At 36.0% G+C, this 21426-nt stretch overlaps 1 protein-coding gene across 1 annotated transcript in view; it reads right to left on the reverse strand.

Moving 5' to 3' along the window:
* The window catches only part of LOC136041045 (serine proteinase stubble-like), a 79280-nt gene extending 70210 nt beyond the window's left edge, over positions 1-9070 (reverse strand). Inside the window, exon 1 of the mRNA XM_065725578.1 lies at positions 8877-9070. Coding sequence (XP_065581650.1) covers positions 8877-8917 — 41 coding nt within the window. The 5' untranslated portion in view covers positions 8918-9070. The remainder of the gene's footprint in view (positions 1-8876) is intronic.
* Positions 9071-21426: the final 12356 nt, after the last annotated feature.

Raw genomic sequence — 21426 nt, forward strand, 5'->3', positions numbered from 1 at the left:
TAAGGTTTAGAAGATTATTTAGAAGACACAGGCTACCTGTTCCATACCCGCTACCATACAGGCTACCTAGGGTAAAACAGCTTTAATTTTACTTGTTTGGCTCGAGTCTTCTTATTTTTTTACTTTAGATTTTTTTGGAAAGAAAGTTCATATCACTCTGATAGGATTTTATAGTGGGGTTTTGTATCAGATTTGACTCGCATTGCTGCACAAACTTCAAAAATACTTAAAATCAAGCCATAGTGGGTTTTTTTTATCAGATTTGACTCGCATTGCTGCACAATCTTCAAAAATACTTATAATCAAGCCATAGTAGGGTTTTGTATCAGATTTGACTCACATTACTGCACAATCTTCAAAAATACTTAAAATCGAGATATACAAATGAAGCTCAAAGCACTTTTCAAGGGTTGCATTTGCGTCGTTAGGTCATTTATCAATGCAACTTTTATTTTTACAACACAAGATATGTCCAAGGACAAAAAAGGTCATTGCCCCATGGAAGGAAGAAGTGTAGGGATGGATGCTTCTATAGACCTTCTCGAGGCGTAATTTAGGCTTTGGATCCATGTGTGGAATTTCATTTACCTAACTAGACTGCTTTCAAAGATAATAAAAATCCTGTCATGGATAATTTTACCTAGGTGACCTGTCTTTTATGCACTTTTCTAAGCCTTAAAAAGGTACTTACGTGTTATGGCGACCATACTTTGTTCTTGATCTGTAGTTAATTAAAAAAGATTCAGAGGAAAGTAAAGAGCACAATTGAAAGTTAAAACGAGCAAAAATAAGTACTTCACATCCTATTTAACGTGTATCAATATAACTAATGCAAATAAATCAACTGGTGATATTTCCCTAAGTTAGTAGGATTACAGAAAACTAGCGTTTTACTGAAAACACAAAACAATATAGGAGTTTTGGTACGGTAAAAGTAAACCTTTTGGTAAAATTCTAGTTAATTGACTACTTGCTATCTCAGAAAGGGTTTAGGTTAGGAAAATGAAACTTTCAGGGATGAATCTACAGACTAAAGTATGTCCTGGGAAGGTATTTTGAAGTACACACCTTCACTCCTTCTCCATCTAGAGGGCCCTGACCTTTGATGACCTTTAAAAATATCTGTATTATAAAAGTGAAACCTTGCAAAATAGATCTTCTGCTTAATTGAAGTACAATAAAATTGTTTTCAGCTTCATAACTTTGCTCAATTCCATTTTATAAGGTTTTAAAGATATGCAAATAAATTTCCTAAATTTTGAAAAAAAAAACAACAACATTGATATGGCTCAAAATTCTACTAAAATAACAAGAATTGCATTTTCAGAACTAAAGGCAGAGAAAAAGCAACTGATAACTGAAAATTAAGGTAAAATGTTATTTTGTCAAAATTTCAATAGGTATAGACCTGCCATGTCTGCAAATTGCAGGGCCCTCTAGAGGGAGAAGGAGTGGAGGTAGGTACTTTAATATACCTTCCCAGACATACTATAGCCTGTAGACCCATCCCTGAAAGTTTCATTTTCCTTCATTCCCTAACCTAAGCCCTTTCCGAGATAGCAAGAAGTCAATTAACTAGAATTTTACCAACCTTTTAAGTACACTTTTAACGGTGTAAAAGTAAAGCATTTTTAGATTGTTGTTTATTTATGTTTTACGTTTAATTTGGCATCACTTCCGCGCAATGAGCTCAGTTCAATTATTATTTTGTTAGGATTACAGACTCGCTTAGAATTTTTATCACAACTTAAAATTCTCCGTTTTATAGAGAGAAATAACTGGATTTCCAGAGTTCATATTACGGTTGATATGTTCTTCATTTCGAGTAATACTAGGTGAAATCAAGATGCTAACAGATAAATCAATTCACTGTTTTGTATGCTGTGTCATAACTTTAAACTTATTACTTTTATACCTAAGTTTTTAAGATAACTTTAATTTTATACTGAAAGTTACTGATGTCACAGCTCGCGTCGGACTATGAAAAGCGTTAAAGATTAGTTTGTTGTTGTGAGGCTACGTATTTATTTTTGACTCCTAAATCAATATTCTTGATTTTTATATTTGGCTTTTGTGTTTTCAGTAAAGCGCTAGTTTTCTGTAATCCTACAAACATAGGGAAATATCACCAGTTGATTTGTATGCATTAGTTTTATTTTTATATTTTAGAGAGGTTGTGAAGTAATGATTTTTGTTCGTTTCTGGTTTCAACTTCGCTCCGTACTTCCATCGGAAAAACTTTTTTTTTAATTAATCTATACTCGTTTTTTTATTAAAATTTAATTGAGAGACAACATTGCTATGACCATTTTTATTTGCACGAAATCATTTCTGTCCGTTTTAAGTTTTAATGTTGGTCCTTAGTTTCAGTTGAAAAGTTATTTTTTTTATATAATTTCTAGTCACCTCCAATATAGGGGAGATAAGACACCTCAATCCTTATTAAGGAGCTGAACTAAGAAGCCGTACAAGAATTGAAGGAAAAAATAAGTTTAGACCGGAAAAAAAATCAAAATATAGTGCCATTCCTTTTTGTAAAAAAATAAAAATAAAAATTGAATAATCGGATCTTTAATTCATAACAAAAAAAAAATAGATCTAGCAGCACTTATGAAAATAGCTCCAGGTGAGTAGCTTCGACACAAAAGGTTGATTGAGTGGAGAGGTTTGTATATCGACATACTTGCGGAAAATTTTGCTAGCTCAATTCAGAAATGAACAGAAATTTCAAAAAAAGATCTTCTCTTGTTTAGGTACGATAAATGGTATTGTAACCTAAGTTTGTTTTCATTTCCAAAATTTTGGGAAGAATTACCTGAATTCTCCTACAGAACTGTTTTCATTTGTCTTTCTTCCTCTTTGGATGCATAATCTTACGTATGGAGAGATTATTACGCTGGAATTGTCAAGTAAATAGTTTGAGTAAGTAAGCATGACAATAATTATTCCATCTTTTAATATACAACTTAGAGTGGTTTCAGAACCACATGCCTACACTTCTACAACCACTACGTGGCAAAAGGTTGGGTACAAGGGCGTAATTTGTTATGGGGCATAGGAGGTAACTTCCCCTCCCAGACCTGAGTTTTCCTCCAGACCCCAATTTGCCCCCCCCCCCTTTCAGCTGAAATTTAGTTTCTCCAAAAATCTTGCCAAAACTAAGATAAGCCTGCATAGTTCAAGCATCCACTTAGAAAGGTCAATTTTCTTTAGTTCATCTTTACCTTTTTCAGTACTATCGGCTCGTTTTTCAGTTTTCTTTATCATTTTCACTTGATTTGGAAAAATTGGCTCCAACTTTGAACCCCCCCCCAGGTTTTGACAAAATTACGCCATTCGTTGGGGTATGGATTTAGTGATCTACTCCAAATGTTGTTGCAAACCACAAACTGAATGGCCTCTATTTCCTTTTGAATCAAAATGCTTGACCAAATACTTTTTGCAAACAAATACAAAGTAGAAACAATAGGGAAAATCTTTTCAAGACAGTGGAAATCATTTCTGTGAATATTTCGGTCCTATGTCCCAGGGCCGTCTTCTGCACAATACGAGAAAAAGAGAGAAAATATGTATATATAAATAAACTTACATTAAACTGTGAGAATTAAAACTAAATAATGTTATTTAAAAACTTTTTTAAAAACAGCCCTAGCATCCTTACTTCAACGAAGTTCAACCAGGAGTGACAAAAAGAATGGAGTGAGAATATAAACTCATTCAAACTAAAGAGAAAAAAGTGATTAAATGCAATTTCTCAGAGCCACCCTTGCTTTTTTAGCAGCCTGTCTCAAAGGCTTTTTCGTAGCTGGTTCAGTATTATTATAAAACTGTTTAGTAAAATGTTTTGTTAGATCGTTTTTAATTAAATTTGAGTATAAAGAATTTAGTGAGTATTCCCCTAAGTCCCTGTTCAAAGAAATATTATTATTTATTTTGAGATTAATTTCGATTGGTTCTCGAACCACCTGTTTTATCCCCAAATCATTACTAATGAGTGAAGATTTTTCAAAAAGTATCGTGTGGGACGGATTATTAAATACATGCCAACCTACAGCAGAATCAAAGGAGTTGTTGGAACTATTTGAAATTAGTGCCTTGTCTATGTCTTTTTTATGCTGTTGCAACCGTTTTTCTAGATTCTGATGTGTCCTGCCGACATAGTAATTTCCACAATCACAGGGTATTTGATAGACCCCTCTTTGGCAAGTAACTGGGGTCTTATCTTTACCAGAATTTAAGAAATTAATGATTTTAAAATTATTAGTAAAAACTACGTATTTTTTTTGTGCAAACATTTTTTAATTTTGTTGTGATCTTTGGGATATACGGAAGATAGACAATATTTGAGGGCTTATCAGTAGCCTCACATTGTGAAATATCTTCTTCGATTTTACAAGAATGTCTTGACAAAAGGAATGGGGTATCCATTACCAAAAAGAATATCTCTGATAAAGTTTATTTCTGCATTTATATACGAATCGGAGCAAATATTCAGGGCACGATCAATGAGGGAAGTTACAACTGCTCCTTTAACTTGTGGGGGTGATTTGAATTAAAGTGAAGATATCAATTGTTTTGTGTTGGCTTTCGATAGATAGTAAAATCCAGTTTATCAGCATTACGAATAATTAACACATCTAAAAACGGTAGTTTATTTTCAATTTCAACTTCTAGGGTGAACCGCAAATTTCGGTCATAAGTGTTGAGATCATCTAAGAAGCCCCGAAGTTCAGCTTCCCCATAATTCCAAAGTAAAATTACGTCATTCATATAACGACCCCAATAGACGTGTTTTAAAAAATATAAAAAATAAGAATACTTCATTCGCTCACTTCATTCTTTTTGTCAGTCCTGATTGAACTTCGTTGAAGTAAGGATGCTAGGACTGTTTTTAAAAAAAGTTTTTAAATAACATTATTTAGTTTTAATTCTCACAATTTAATGTAAGTTTATTTATATATACATATTTTCTCTCTTTTTCTCGTATAGTGCTGAAGACGGCCCTTCGACATAGGGCCGAAATATTCACAGAACTAATTTCCACTGTCTTGAAAAGATTTTCCCTATTGTTTCTACTTTGTATTTGTTTGTTATGGAAAGGCAGTGTGGTCTTCGTCACTATTTTTTTTAAAATACTTTTTGGGACATGCTTTGAAAAAATGAGAGCGTCACATTTACAAAAACAGTGAAATGAGAAACAGTGTTTTCTTGCAAACCTCCGGTTAAGGGTTTTGGATCATAATTATTACAGTTATGATTGATAGGCCTACCGTTTTATACTTCCAAGCTTTTCCACTTCAGAAGTGACACCAAAAGTGTTGTTTTTAGTGCTATATCACACTTGCGGATGGTAGAATTGATAAACACCGCGCAGATATGAGCGATAGCTTTCAAATGTGCCATTAAACGTTTCTCTAAAAAGTAATGGTAGCCCACTAGCCCCAGCTTTTACACTTGAGACAGTACCATCTGGGACTTGCTGATAATTGAATTTATGGGAAGAACGTAGATATGAGCAATACCTTTTATATGAGTCATTAAAAATCTGTCTAGATACCTGCGATACCAATGCGTCCAATAACAGAATGCCAATACCGATACGCGTGAAATCAATACGTCCGATACTGATACAGTGTGCAACCCTTTCTCCAGGGACTATGGAGGGTCATATCATCCCAAAACCAGAGAAATTTGACCTTTGAACTTTGTTGAACAAATTGGTTATCTCAAAATCGTGATTGGATGACTTTGTAGGGAGGGTCCTTTAAGGAGTGAGAGGGGGGCTAGTTGCCCTCCAATCTTATTGGTCACATAAAAAGTGTACTAGAAAATTTAATTTCCGTTCGAATGAGCTATTACACATCTCTTTATGATGTTCTGGTCACCCCCTAGCCCTGCTAGAAAAAAAAACGGGAGACTTGATTTTCTTTGTTGTTAAAGGAGGAGGGCTGTAATTTACCACATTTAGGCTTTCGACCGTGCTGATTCCAACGGTAGACTTTTCATTTTGATCTGATGTCATTTTCGTGGGGTTTCAGATTTTTTTGGAAGTCACTATTGCCTAAATTTCTTTTCGCAATAAACTTTTACTTTTGAGACGAACCGAAATAATAGTTACCATTCCTGAATCAGTGTCAGATGACATTTTTTTCTTTTCTGGGTAGTTTTTTCTAAAAAATGTTTTTTAACTTTTGGTTACTATGGGCTGTAGTTTGCTCTATTCTAGATTAACCGCTGCAACCATGATGAAACCGGTTTTTTGTGTCCACTCGGTTATAATCAGCTTAGCCTGAGCGAGGTAAACGGTAACTATGCATGTATATTTTAATTAAATATTTAATATATAAAGGTGGTTAGGTATTTAATACAATGCGTTATGGGCGGCCTGCTGTCCATAAAAATCTGTTTTATTTTCCATAATTTTGTAACTAAAGTATTACATTTTCATCACATCTTGGTACATCTCATTAGGACTAACCTAACTTCACTAAACAATGCACAATTGGGACTACTGAGAAGGAAACACTATAAAGTTCTGAAAATAAACTTAAAAAAAATTCTAAAGTACTCACTTATATCATTCCTAAAAGCACATCACTTTACTTCACCCCCAAACTACCTAATATACAATTATATAGCCTAAAATATATGTTCCCCTTGCATTTTTTTTTAATACGTCACGTTGTGTTACGTTCAATGACAAAGAAGCAAATCTGTAAAAAATCAAGAACATGGGAAATATATAATATAGGCTGTATATTTGCACAGGGGTTGGGGGTGGGGGTAAACAGGGGCGTAATTTGTTATGGGGCAGATGGGCAGCCGCCCCCGGACCCCCGTTTACCCCCCCCCCCCCCCCCCGACTGAAATTTTTCATCTTCAAAAATCTTGTCAAGTTACTCTGCCCCACAGTCAATATATCTTCTTTGAGTGATAAATAGAAAAATTTAGAGAAGCAAAAAAGCGGCATTTTCCCACGGGTCCGAAAGTGCTGCCGTGATTTCGGCTTAGTTTATCATTCGGTTTTTCGCACTTGGGATTGCGGTAGAGAAATGGTATCAGATGTGCCTCTTAAACTTTAAAAGTTCTCTCATTGCTAAAGAAATTAGAGTTTATCCTTTGCTCCTTTCTAAGTGATGACGTTAGAAAGTTGGCCTACGGCAAAAAAGTCAACTTTTGAACTAAGACAGATAGATTTTTTTTTTCGACGGCAGTCGATAGCTTTTGATGAGCTGTTTAAAGTATATGTCATCCATTTTTTTGTACAAAAATTCCTTCATGAGATATACCAGTTTGAAAGTTTAAAGGGGTTGACAACTCCAAAAGTGCTGCCGTGATTTTGGCTGGGTTTATCATTTGTTCTTTCGGACTTGGGATTGAGGTAGAGAAATGTGTTCAAATGTACCTCTTAAGCTTTAAAAGTTCTATCATTGCTAAAGAAATTGGAGCTTATCCTTTGCTCCTTTCTAAGTGGTGACGTTAGAAAGTTGGCCTACGGCAAAAAAAAAAAACAACTTTTGAACTAAGACAGATAGAATTCTTTTTTTGACGGCAATCGATAGCTCTTGATGAGCTGATCAAAGTATATATCATCCATTTTTTGGTACAATTCCTACAGGAGATTATGCTAGTTTGAAAGTTTCAAGGGGTGACAACTTCAGTAGTAGGGTACACACTTAAACCAAAAATAAGCCGATACCAATTGTGAGACATGTAGGGGACATGTAAGGAAAGGTCGGTTGTTAGCTCATAATCATCTTTGGCAGTGAGGGGTTTGCAAATTTTGCTATTTGGTGTACCTATTATTTGTTTCCAGTGTATTTGATGGTAAGACCGAGTTGGTTCCAGTGGTAAGACATGTGGGGGACTTGTAAGTAATAATCGTCTGTTAGGCTACAGTCTTCTTTAGTGAAGAGGGGTTTGTAACTTTGGCTAATTGGTGTAGCCTACCCATACTCACTGTAACCTAGAATTAAGTGTTTACGCAACGGGTACAAACGATAACGTAAAACAACGAGGCAGTTTCGTAATAATTAAGAGAGTGTCATCTATGGTATTTTGATCCTGAAATTCTACGAATAGCTTTATAATACCAACTAGGTTATATTATATATCTTGGCGATTGTAAAAATCGCCTCCAAATTTGCCCCCCAACAGGATTTTGAGGTAAAATTCTAGTTAATTGACTTCTTGCTATCTCAGAAAGGGTTTAGGTTAGGAAAATGAAACTTTCAGGGATGGGTCTACGGGCTAAAGTATGTCCTGGGAAGGTATTTTAAAGTACCCACCTTCGCTCCTTCTCCCTCTAGAGGGCCCTGAAATTTGCTACATGACAGGTCTATACCTATGGAAATTTTGACAAAACCACATTTTACCTTAATTTTCAGTTATTAGTCGCTTTTCTCTGCCTTTAGTTCTGAAAATGCAATTCCTGTTATTTGAGTAGAATTTTGAGCCATATCAATGTTTTTTTTCAAAATTTTGGAAATGTATTTGCATATCTTTAAAACCTTATAAAATGGAATTGAGCAAAGTTGTGAAGCTGAAAGTTTCATTTTCCTAACCTAAACCCTTTACAAGATAGCAAGAAGTCAATTAACTAGAATTTTACCGATTTTGACAAAATTACATCACTGGGGGTAAAGTGAAGCACTTTTAGGAGTGACATAAGTATTTTAGGATTTTCAAAAATTATTTTCAGAATGTTATAGTGTTTTCTTCTTAATAGCCCCAATTATGCCGAGAGAAGACCCAACTTAACTATGTTTTCAGCCTTGGTGTTTTTAGTCATACTTTTAACAGGGTCTATAGAACAAATTCACTGAGGTATATCAACATTCATAGGAGGTTGACTCAAAGAAAATGGCTGCACTAACCTGGTGGCCAGTGATATCTCATCTCGATTTTTTTCAACCATTCTAATCCAAAGAAGCCGAGCATGGATCTTCCTAAGCACAAGTCAAAAGCCACGGTAATCCATAGTGAAGAACTAATCAAAAACAGACAACTGATAAATTTGTTAAGGAAAGTGAAAGCATTTTTAGTGGTGACGTAGTCGGCTAGTACAGCCAGAGAAAAACCAGTGCATCGGGTTGCATCAAAATTCGGCCTTGCTCTAAGCCATCCGTAAATTAAGATATAATTTGTTTTCCGCTACATAAAGATAAATTTACAATAACGTTTTTTCTTCTAGTATCCAAATTTATACAGAAATCATTAAGAACCAGTGCAAACAGACGCAATGGTAAAATTATAGCAGTTCATATAAATGGCTTTCGTATAAAGTGAACCACTCGATGCCTTTTTTTATGCGCATTATGAATATAATAATCGCTTCTACCTTAAATTGAGATTCAAGCACTTTTCGAGCTCTTAAAAATGACGAATTTTAAAAAAAAAAACTATGACAGTTCATATAACTGACTTACCAATAAAGCGAACATACCACTTGATGCATTTTTTTTATGTTCTTTACGAATACAATAATCGCTTCTACCACAAATTCAAATTTAAGTACTTTACTAAGTGCTTAAAAATGACGAATTTTAATTTAAGTCTGACTTATCGCTCGTTTTTCTCAAAATAATACTACGTTTTCTCAGCACCATATTTTCCATCCATTTATGAAAAAATAATGCTACAATTTTTCAGTGCTAAAATTATTTATAATAACGTTAGGTCAGGTTGGATTAGGTTAAGAAGTGCTTAAATTTGAATTTAAGGTAGAAGCGATTATTATATTTGTAAAGAGAATAAAAAAAACACATCAAGTGATATGTTCACTTTATTGGTAAGCCAGTTATATGAACTGCTATAATTTTACCGACACAACTTCAGCGGCCAGGACATGGGCTTGTCACAACCCCAGCCGGAAGAAGGGGGACTCAATTATCGAAAAGTTGTTTGGGCCAGTATAAAATAACTATGAAGTGTATAACTTGCATTGTTTCATATTTCATGGCACTAGGTCGAAGTCAATACTTCCCTTGGCCTGGAGATTTCAAAGCTGGGGGACAGATTATATAGAAAAAGAAAAACTCTAGTTTCTGGCTCAGGGGTAGTGAAATTTGTAGACATTCTAAGATACTTCCAGTCTACCCTCATCTCCGTACCTAGGATCGATGACCCTTTTTAAATTGACAATAGCATAAGCCCGTCCTCAGACGGGTGTCATGGACAAGCAGAAGCCGACATTGAGCTGAAATAATCAGACCGGACCTTTTAAGATGAAGGTTTACGCTTTAATCTGCAACACTGACTCTACCTACGCAAGTAACGGGGGGGGGCACACTTGGCGTGGCGATTTATTTTGGACTATGAATGGGATACTCTTTCTGGCTATAAACCACAATGTATTTTATTTTTCTAACAAACATTAAATTCCAGGTTGAGTTCATATTCAATTTGACCCCGTCTGAATTGATCACTCCGTGTTTAAAGGTACACCTGCACTTGCTTGTGTTGCTTGCAGTCCAGAGGAGCATAGCTAGTGCAAGATATATTGCATTATTTGCATGAAGTAACGCTCAGGTTAATGGTTTGTAAACATTCTTAAAAACAAAAAGCGAAAGAGCTTAAGTTAAATAACACAATTTCAATTTGTGGCAGATGCACAGTTCTAAACGTAATTGGGATTCAGCCAAATTTTCACGTTCTACAAGATACAATTCCTAAAAATTGTCTGATATTGGAGACATATCTGGATTTTGTTGTAAAAAACAATCCAAATAAGAATTTGGTTTTCTACTTCTAGGGCGATAAATATTGCATTAAAGAGGTGTCTTGATCTGGCCCCCTAAATATGCCAAATTTTGACAATATTTTCTATATAATTAGTCTATTGTTTGTTGTTTTGAAAAATTTGCACAGTCCCCGTGAAACGTTTCCCTTTTATAGTCCGTCCTTCTTTGCAGGCATGATCTTTAGTATTCGGCATTTTATAATTTCGTTTTTTACATAATTTAGAGATAGGGGAAACATCCCAAAAATAAGGGGGGATATCTTCGTGAAAATTACACAACCATATTGATGTTTGCTTATTTAATTGCTTGATTTTTTTTGCTCGGACTGAATCAGTCAATTTAGTATTAGAAGATGCGTTCGAACGGGAATCTATTGATCTATTGCATCTTTTAAGTAATTTTTTATATAGCATTTTACTGTTAAGACTAATCTAAGTGATTATTATTATTTCTGACTCAGCTACCAATGCAAATTATTTTTCATAGGCCAGTTCTTATTAAAACGTGCCTCCGGCTTGTTCTCATCGAATCAGGTCGTTTTTCAGACAGACAGATTTAATGTTTCAGACTATCGAAAGATAATACAAATAGCTTTTCACTTGTAGATCATTCCTCAGAAAAAACTGTCGTTTGGGCTTGGGCCTTTTTTGCCCTAAAACAAAATCTTTACCTGGCTAGGGCTAAAAGGCTGTTGATTGAAAACTGGGAGATAGATAGTGAGAGGAAGAGGGGATAGAGAGAGGACCTGCCGAAGTGGAGAGCAAAACAAAGGAACAGAGAAAAGGGACCCATGCCTCCCCCTCCCCAATAGAAATGCTGGAGCTACGCCCCTGTTAAAGACATACCGGGAAATAAGGTGCAGGGGCTTCTTGAGATATATCTGTCGAAGGCTCTCTAGGCGCAGAGAGAATGAAAAATATTGTCTACATAAGGACTAAACAATCAAAACAGATTTGACGATGGAAGAAATTTTTGAAACCCAAAATCCCAACTCATTATTCTATATAGATTTTACCGAATATTTTAGAATATTCACAATCGTAAACACAAATAGAAACTAGTATCCGAATATTGGTCCATCTGTATATAAATACATGCTTCATATTTATGAAAACGTTAATACCACGTTAGAAAATTGAAATTGAAAATAAGTAGACTTAATACGGGTTTCCAAGCAATTACTGCTTGGAAAAATGACAAAAATATTTATATTTTTCCAAGCATATTTTTATATTTTATGTATTTTTTTTTGAAAAACAATATATTTGGATTATACAACTTATCAAACAGTTCATTGTAACGAACTGTAGTAAGGAGCGACCCGGCTCAATAGTAACCAAAACTCTAAAAAACGGAATTTCGATACTTTTGATTAAAACTTACGAACAGAAATTATTTTGTATATGAAAGGGGTTCTCCCCTCCGCAACGCCTCGCTCTTTACGCTAAAGTTTTTTTATTGTTTTAAAAAGTAGAGTTGTGACAAAGAGTCAAACTTTAGCGTAAAGAGCGGGGCGTTGCGGAGGGGAGAACCCCTTTCATATACGAAATAATTTCTGTTCGTTTTAAGTTTCAATGTCGCTCCTTACTTGCAGTTAAAAAAAAAACTTGTTTTTTTTATATTTATCATGTGGAATAGAATGATCTTAACATAGGTGGATCGGGTCTTTCTTCTGGGTTTTCGTGAGGAAATAAGAGAATTGAGGGATGAAGTATTTCCGGTGTGTCTTTGAAAGGGAGAAACAGGTTGGTGTTACAAAAAGCGATAGAAGTATTAAGGGTATGAATAAGTAGGAAAGGTTGGCTGTTATTGGCATAGCACACAGAAACCATTTTCTTAACTTTATTCATTCGGTTTGGAGCCAATGGTGTTGGGTGTTTCTAAACTTTACATTGTTGTTAATTGTGTTGCGAGAGCAACACTTTGGTTTTGTCGTGTTTTTTCTTTTTTTTTTTTTTTTTCCTAGCACCCCGATTTCAGCTTATTCCTAGAAAGTGGTAAGGGTCTAACTTCTGCGGTTTTTACGGAAAGTGTGGACCTTAGGCCGGATTGATGAATTTGACTTTACATTTTGGAAAGCTTCGTAGAACTCTTGCCTGGGGCCAAAAAGGATGGTTTTTGCTTGTCCTTGAGCCAGAGCCTATAGTGTGTGAAGTGAAGAGGAGTTGTATAGCCTATGTGAGAGAGGACTATCTGAAGTTATGCAGCCAAGCTTTCGTTTCATCAAACCATGTTCCTGCTTTCGAGTGGAAAGCTCCGTTCTAGCAGGCAAGCAGGCAGGCACCAGTTTCAAATTGAAGATGGACTAAAATCTATAAGTGTTAAATATATGCGACAGTTACCCTGCCCCACAGTCAATATATCTTCTTTGAGTGATAAATAGAAAAATTTAGAGAAGCAAAAAAGCGGCATTTTCCCACGGGTCCGAAAGTGCTGCCGTGATTTCGGCTTAGTTTATCATTCGGTTTTTCGCACTTGGGATTGCGGTAGAGAAATGGTATCAGATGTGCCTCTTAAACTTTAAAAGTTCTCTCATTGCTAAAGAAATTAGAGTTTATCCTTTGCTCCTTTCTAAGTGATGACGTTAGAAAGTTGGCCTACGGCAAAAAAGTCAACTTTTGAACTAAGACAGATAGATTTTTTTTTCGACGGCAGTCGATAGCTTTTGATGAGCTGTTTAAAGTATATGTCATCCATTTTTTTGTACAAAAATTCCTTCATGAGATATACCAGTTTGAAAGTTTAAAGGGGTTGACAACTCCAAAAGTGCTGCCGTGATTTTGGCTGGGTTTATCATTTGTTCTTTCGGACTTGGGATTGAGGTAGAGAAATGTTATCAAATGTACCTCTTAAGCTTTAAAAGTTCTATCATTGCTAAAGAAATTGGAGCTTATCCTTTGCTCCTTTCTAAGTGGTGACGTTAGAAAGTTGGCCTACGGCAAAAAAAAAAACAACTTTTGAACTAAGACAGATAGAATTCTTTTTTTGACGGCAATCGATAGCTCTTGATGAGCTGATCAAAGTATATATCATCCATTTTTTGGTACAATTCCTACAGGAGATTATGCTAGTTTGAAAGTTTCAAGGGGTTGACAACTTCAGTAGTAGGGTACAAACTTAAACCAAAAATAAGCCGATACCAATTGTGAGACATGTAGGGGACATGTAAGGAAAGGTCGGTTATTAGCTCATTATCATCTTTGGTAATGAGGGGTTTGCAATTTTTTGTAGTTGGTGTACCTATTATTTGTTTCCAGTGTATTTGATGGTAAGACCGAGTTGGTTCCAGTGGTAAGACATGTGGGGGACTTGTAAGTAATAATCGTCTGTTAGGCTACAGTCTTCTTTAGTGAAGAGGGGTTTGTAACTTTGGCTAATTGGTGTAGCCTACCCATACTCACTGTAACCTAGAATTAAGTGTTTACGCAACGGGTACAAACGATAACGTAAAACAACGAGGCAGTTTCGTAATAGTTAAGAGAGTGTCATCTATGGTATTTTGATCCTGAAATTCTACGAATAGCTTTATAATACCAACTAGGTTATATAAGATATTGTTCCAAGTCTTGATTCGTCACGATGTCTACGATTGAAAAGGATAAAGTTCAACTGGCTGCAAAGTCAATTTAGTCCCTTCTTTCGTTCTTTAGTCCTTCTTTTGTTATTGTTGTTTTTTCAACGCTGAGGAATAGCCTTTGATCATGCGATTACTGATCGCGTTCTTCTTTGAACATAACGTTTTAAAAGCTTCGATAGGCTGACAACTTCAGCGTTTAACCGATAGCAAAGAAACAAAACCAAAGTGTTGCTCTCGCAACACTTTATTCGGCGAAGCCGGACAAAGGTTGCCGCAACACTTCACGTTGCTCAGGCAACTTAGGTCTAGTTTGTATTATATACTAATTATAGCTAACAGACCTTTTGATGTTAATAAATATCTTTTAATACTAACAGATTTGTATTTCACGATTACAAGTTCAATTTTGTAACATTGCATATCAAAGGGTAAATAAATTATGGAGTGTGAACTTAGTCAAACAAATACAAAGTAGAAACAATAGGGAAAATATTTTCAAGACAGTGGAAATCAGTTCTGTGAATATTTCGGCCCTATGTCCAAGGGCCGTCTTCAGCACAATACGAGAACAAGAGAGAAAATATGTATATATAAATAAACTTACATTAAATTGTGAGAATTAAAACTAAATAATGTTATTTAAAAACTTTTTTTTAAAAAACAGCCCTAGCATCCTTACTTGAACGAAGTTCAACCAGGACTGACAAAAATAATGATGTGAGAATATAAACTCATTTAAACTAAAGAGAACAAAGTGATTAAATGCAATTTCTCAGAGCCAACCTTGCTTTTTTAGCAGCCTGTCTCAAAGGCCTTTTCGTAGCTGGTTCAGTACTATTATAATCAGTTTATTAAAATATTTTGTTAGATCATTTTTAAAATTTTTTGGCTGTTATAAAGGGTATTTATAAGACCAGATCTAACTTCATCAGGGTTAAAAACAGAAGGATAGTGTTTATGCAAAGCGGACTCTAGAGAGGAAACTATATCTGCCACAGGAACCTGTTTCGGTAGCTTTTTCTTGTGTTTCGATTTCCTGGGGTTCCAACGTTTTAGAAGAGAGGTTAACAATAGCAGGTCCAGGAGTGAATCTTGCAGAATAAATACGGTTTCTCATCGAAGATTCATTTCGCAAGCCTTCCAATTTTTTATAGAGGTGTTCCTCAACGCCTCAATGTCTTTGTAATTTCTTAAAAAAGCATTTTCATGGAAAACTGGATACATTTAATCAGTAACAGTTTTAGGCCTTACAAACTAGGGGGGAGGCAAGGTCTACGAAAATTACAATTGCAACAATTATTTAGTCAATTACCCACTTCAATAGGAGCGTGAAAATATAAATTCGATGTTAGATGTCCGAAAAACTGGGGAGGACAGTTGCCCCCCCCCCTGCTCAGACCTAGAAGCACCATTGATTGCAATATTAAGAGCAAAATTTTTCTTAGTTATATTTGCCATAGTATGGACACATTGCTGAATCCCAGCATTATTAATAATGCCCGTTCAAAAGTGATTAACGGCTACTACAATCGTACAATTCAATAAATGCGTATTTCAATGCATTTGGATAAAATTTAATACTTGGTATCTATTGGGTATTCCTTATTATTCTATCTAGTTATACTGAGCTAAGCCTTTTTTTATTGACAAAAGCTTATGTGTGATTACAAACTAATCTTTTTATCTGTGATCTAATCCTTTTCTTGATCCATAATTTAAGATCCAAGGAGTCATAATCGGATTGATACCCTTACTAACAGATCTTCACAGATTTCTCCACGAAAACCATTCAACATTTATATGCCCATTAACGCATTTATAAAAAGCCTAATTTATTAGCTCGTGTATGGAACAGTGATGTAGCGACAAAATGGAGAATATTTTTCAAGACCTTGATTTCTTTTCAGACAAAAAGACACGCCTGAAGAAGCATAGCGATTTATCTTATTTAATGAATCTGGTGGACGTCTTATTATGTAGAAGTTTCACCTTTGATTTTATCTTCTTCTCAGGGGCGGCGCTTCCCTGTCTTCTATTATTTTTTGGATTAATAAATAACCCGTGATAACTAGCCTAAAAAACTCACGAGCAAAAGAGATAAAAAAAAAAAAAAAATAGCGTATTCCATTTTATGAAAACATGAGAAAATCATTTTGCCCCATATCATAAAGCCCATAATTATAAGTGCCCTTAGCTCCCCTTGGCTAAAAACGATCTTTTATTGAAAGTTTTAACTCCATCCCCAGCTAATAAAACAAAGTGTATAGTTTTTGAAATACAGACGGAATATGTCACCTTTAATTGGACTGACTGTATACAATCTCTTTGGTAATACTCACTTGCCCTCAGGCTTCTAGTATAAAAGAGAAAATAAAAAAAAATGTATAGTCTCGCTCATAAGGATCAGAGTCAGAGACCAACTGACTCTCACTTTGATCTTAAAACTACTCCACAAAATTACACGCTTTAATTAATAGCGTCACGTGATTGTTTTCAGGTAGATGATGGGCTGGGAGTCATGGATACTTACTAATTGTATAAATCAAGGTAATATGATAAAATCATTTCGTTTCTTGAGGGGATTCGACAGGGTCCATTAGTGATTTTTTTTTTGCTACTACAGGAAACTCCGGAAGCAATTTTGGTAAAAATTGATAAGAGATCTCAAATGTGTTAACAGTTAAAAAACTAAAGAGAAACGTAATTAGATTACGTAAAATATTGTAATAAAAATTAAATTAATAAATCAAATTGCGTAAATTACGCGTAATGAAATTACGTAAATAACAATCCAATTAAATAAACGTAAAATATCTTGCTAATTGTTGAACAAAGTGCCATGTATTCAATGTACATACATCTTAAATAATATACATGTACATACATCGTAAATAATATACATGTACATACATCATAAGTAATATACATGTGAATATATCAATGCACATACATCATAAATAATATACATGTACATACATCAATGTATAAACATCATAAATAATATACAATCAAGGCACATAGCACAACAGAGAACTCCTGACCCTTTCAAATTCCTCAAAAGATGCTCCCAGCAGAGGCGCTATTTGGGCCAAATCTTGGGGTGGGCATGAACTCCATCTGCCCCCCCCCCCCCCGATTCACTTTGTGTCGCGTAAGAAAAATCCGGGTTTTGGCAGCACTTTGATCGAATATTCTAAGTAAAAATGCATTTTCAGCACTCGTGTGTTGCTTGGAAATGTACTGTAACCAAATGTGGAACTCAGCCACACTGACCTCTAAAATTAATTACAACAACGAAGAATACAATCAACGAGGTTAAGTGATTAAACTGAAAGTGGAAAATTCAACCAGACTACAGGCTGGCATTCCTCAGCGAGAAACTTTCTTATTTAAGTAAACAATACGTCCGTGAAAGTAACCTTCATTGTTATTCTGAGGGTTGTAACCAAAATCTCAGTGTCCCTTCAGCAGAAATCTTCCAGATCAAATATATTTACAAAAAGGAAAACATGACAAGAAAAAAAATATAACAACATTCAAGGTAACAAGGGGAACCGCCGAGCTTTCATCTTTGCAAAATCGTCAACAAGCTGGTTGTAGTCCAAATGTTTTACTAAATCCTTCTCTGCAAATATCAAAAGGAGGTGACTGAGACGATCATCATCTGTTGTAGACTGCAGGTAGTTTTTCACTATTTCTAGGCTAGAAAACAAACGCTCATTGCTCGCTGTTGTCTTAGGAAGTGTGGCACCAATACGAAGTACTTTAATCACTTCTGAGTAAGCAACTGGTAATGCCTGAAGATGGTCGACAATGTCTAGGAAGTTTTCCGGCTTTTTCTCCTCATTGAGTAAGAAACGCTTGGCAATACCAGCTTGAGATTCGAGAAGAATGCTGTCGATATCCAGCTCGCCGTAAAGAGAAGAGAACAGCTTGAGCAGCTCTCTGTCCATAAACTTGGTTGAGCTTGGATCCAAGGCTTCGAGCGTACTCAGCACTGGCAAGTTATCTGTGAACCTTCTGTCAAATTTGGCTAGTAGACGGTCAAAAGTTTTGAAGTATTCTTGCTTCATTTCATCCGCCAAAGTAGTAGACCAATTTCCAGATTCGATGAAAATCTTTCCTAGCGTCAAAGTTGTCACAAATTGTTTCCGATGCTTGGTGATCTTTTGAATTCTTCAAGGTTGTCCTTTCTGACCAACAGAGGAGGGTCTAGTCGCGGGTCCATTCACAGCAGGTACTTCAATTTCGAGTTCTGTTGCAAACTCTTTAGCCTTCTTGAAAACCGATACAAATGAAGCATCTGAACGCAGGTCGGTGAGTTTGCTTCTTGTAGCCTGAATCAGGGTGTGCGATCGAGAAATAACCAAGTCGACGACGACGGCATGGAGTTGCTGAGACAGCGATTTCGTTGCTCGCGTAATTGCTTCTATGTAGTGCAACTGGAAGATAACAAGGAACAATTCCATCAAGAAATGATAGGCCAGGAACTGACCTATTTTAGTCTATCAACTTAGAGGAATTACTGCAAATATTCAGAATTTAAAATATTAATATAATCATCTAGGATACGGGCATTTGACAGAACTTGAGAATTAGATTATGTATCTAACCTGCTTTCAAAGTTTACAATGGTTAATAGCAAATAATGTTATTATTATGGCCGGCAAAGGACCCTTTTTGGTGGAAGCTTGGGCCCCCTGGAAAATCTGGGGTGGGCATTTGCCCACCCCCACCCCCCAAATGGCGCCTCTGGCTCCCAGTTTCTTTTCTTTTTGAAAAGCTCTTTGAAAATAACTTTTCAGTTTCTTTTCGCAAAAGGATGGACAAGTAGAGGATTCAATAAGCGTACCTCCCTAATTTCTCTGGTAAAAAGTGGTAATAATTTGGATTTTAGTCTGAGATTGAAAACCTTCTATTTACAATGGTCTTTAGCTTTGTGAATATCTAGTTAACGCCATGATTAGTTGATTAAGTATGTACAAATTAACCTACTACTGACAACGCTTCGGAGCAAAGCACTTTCTGAGGGCAGCACGCCGCAACCACATGGATTGCAACTACTTCATGGAGAAGGTCTTGCGACAGGCAGGTTTTAACCACAGTTCCTAGAGGTTCTAGGCATGGCTTTAGCCACCACCAAATGAGTAATTTCTGGAAATGGCATCTTTTGAAGAAGAAAATTAAAGGGGGTAGGAAGCATAAAATCACATCTGCAACTTGGCCTGCTGTAGAAATGAACCAAGTCACAAAGTCCTTACACTCTAATTGTTATTGTAAGTAAGCTAAAGGCAACGGACCCGTCTCGGGACGTAATTTTCTGCAGTAATAATGAAAAAAAGAAAACAACCAATTATAAAACATAGATTTCAAATACACCTGTCATACTGATTCAGAAGATATTTAAGCTCAAGAGCTTTGTCTTTGCCTCCACCCGGGTTCTAAAAAAGTTTTTGGAAATTATATTCTGCTTCCTGTAAAGTGTCTAGCCTGTATATTCTTCTGTTTCTCAACCTCCTCTTCTTAACTGCAGGTTCTTTCTTTCCTTTAAAGTCTGTCTTCCCTCCTTTCTTTCCCTGTCTCTCCACATAAGTACCTCTAGCAAAGAACCTCTGATTTTTAAGCCGACATCTTTCTTATAAGGAAATTTTTGGGTGCATTGCCACTACTTTTGGTTTAACTTGATTCCTCCAAAAGCCAGTTTTCTCTATATCGTCCCATTGAAAACTGTCAAAACAAAACGCTTGTGCCGCAAACATGAACAGGGAGACAAAAGAAGAGGAGGGCTCCAAAAGACCCTCTTTACTAGAGCAGTTAGAAAGTTCATTACCAAAGAATACAGTTTTTCTCTTTACGACTCCTCAAAACAAAATGACTACACGTTTCAAATTTCTACAACTAAAGCAAAAAGATAATTTTAATGCCAACCAAGGGACGGGTTAGTAGACCACAGGGTTGTCTGGAATGTCTGGTGACTCTTCAGGGTTACACCTGCCGGTGCCAGGTCTGAACAAAATGGCGAGGACTAGTCGACTGTTTAATAACGTCAGTGTTAAAACCAAAATTTTATGGAATCTGTGAAGAACGGACTTGGATGTCGGACTGATCTTGAAATATTGAATTGCACGAAAGATTATTTTTTTGTTGGATTTTAACAGGAATGATATTTGATTCTGATAACCAGTTAACACATTTAAATAATTGAGGTGGGAACGGTTGGTAAGATGTGCTGATATATTATATTTGACTACACGTTTCGATATGTTTGACTAGACGTTTTGACTACACTACACACCATTATAGATGTGCTGCATAAGAGCTCTACAAATTGGGGTCTTTGATTGAGAATAGTATTCCATACCATATTATAGAAAGAGAGTGAAAGTGTCTGGAGTAGCTCTAGCACTAAGTGGCGCAGCAGAGAAAAGTCTTCTGGATTGGGAGCCAATTGGTATCATGTTCCAAGGTTTTGCTGCTGAAAACGGTATGAGACATAATAGTTGTCTACGGTTATTTCAATTCAAAAGTTGGCAGCAACCACGACTATGACAGCAATGGGCTCAAACGGTCTTGCGGCAACCAGTGCACCTGATAGATGTCCAATGCACGACATGATTTTAGGAACTTTATGATGCTTGCATAAAACTGTCCAAAAATATACGCGGAGTTTTACTGGGGGGATGGATCTGTAACCAGATCGGCCATATATTCATAAGTAAACGCGGAAGAAAATCCCTTGAACCTTATGGGCAAACCGTGGAGCAGTCGTTTCTCTGACACCCAATTAGTCAGAGCACAATATAAAATGAACTCGAAGGCTGCGAAGAAAGTATCAGCTGCGGTGAAGAAATACAACATGCCAAAGTTCCGCGACAAAAATACAAGCCAGGAATATTATATGGTCCTAGATGACAGGCTATCTGACAACCCTGATGGTGTGAGTGTTGACAGTTACTGAAAATCGCCATTTGAATGATTGAAGGAAGCTGAAGATGAAGTTTTGAGAAAGAAAGAAGGAGGAAGAGTAAATGCTAATCTTAGAAACTGATCCAGGACCGGACAGGACTAAAAGTTCCAGTGAATATGCATGTCTGGTCTGCCTTGTGA

The sequence above is a fragment of the Artemia franciscana genome, chromosome 21 (genome assembly GCF_032884065.1).
Source record: "Artemia franciscana chromosome 21, ASM3288406v1, whole genome shotgun sequence".
In the NCBI taxonomy this organism is placed as follows: Eukaryota; Metazoa; Arthropoda; class Branchiopoda; order Anostraca; family Artemiidae; genus Artemia; species Artemia franciscana.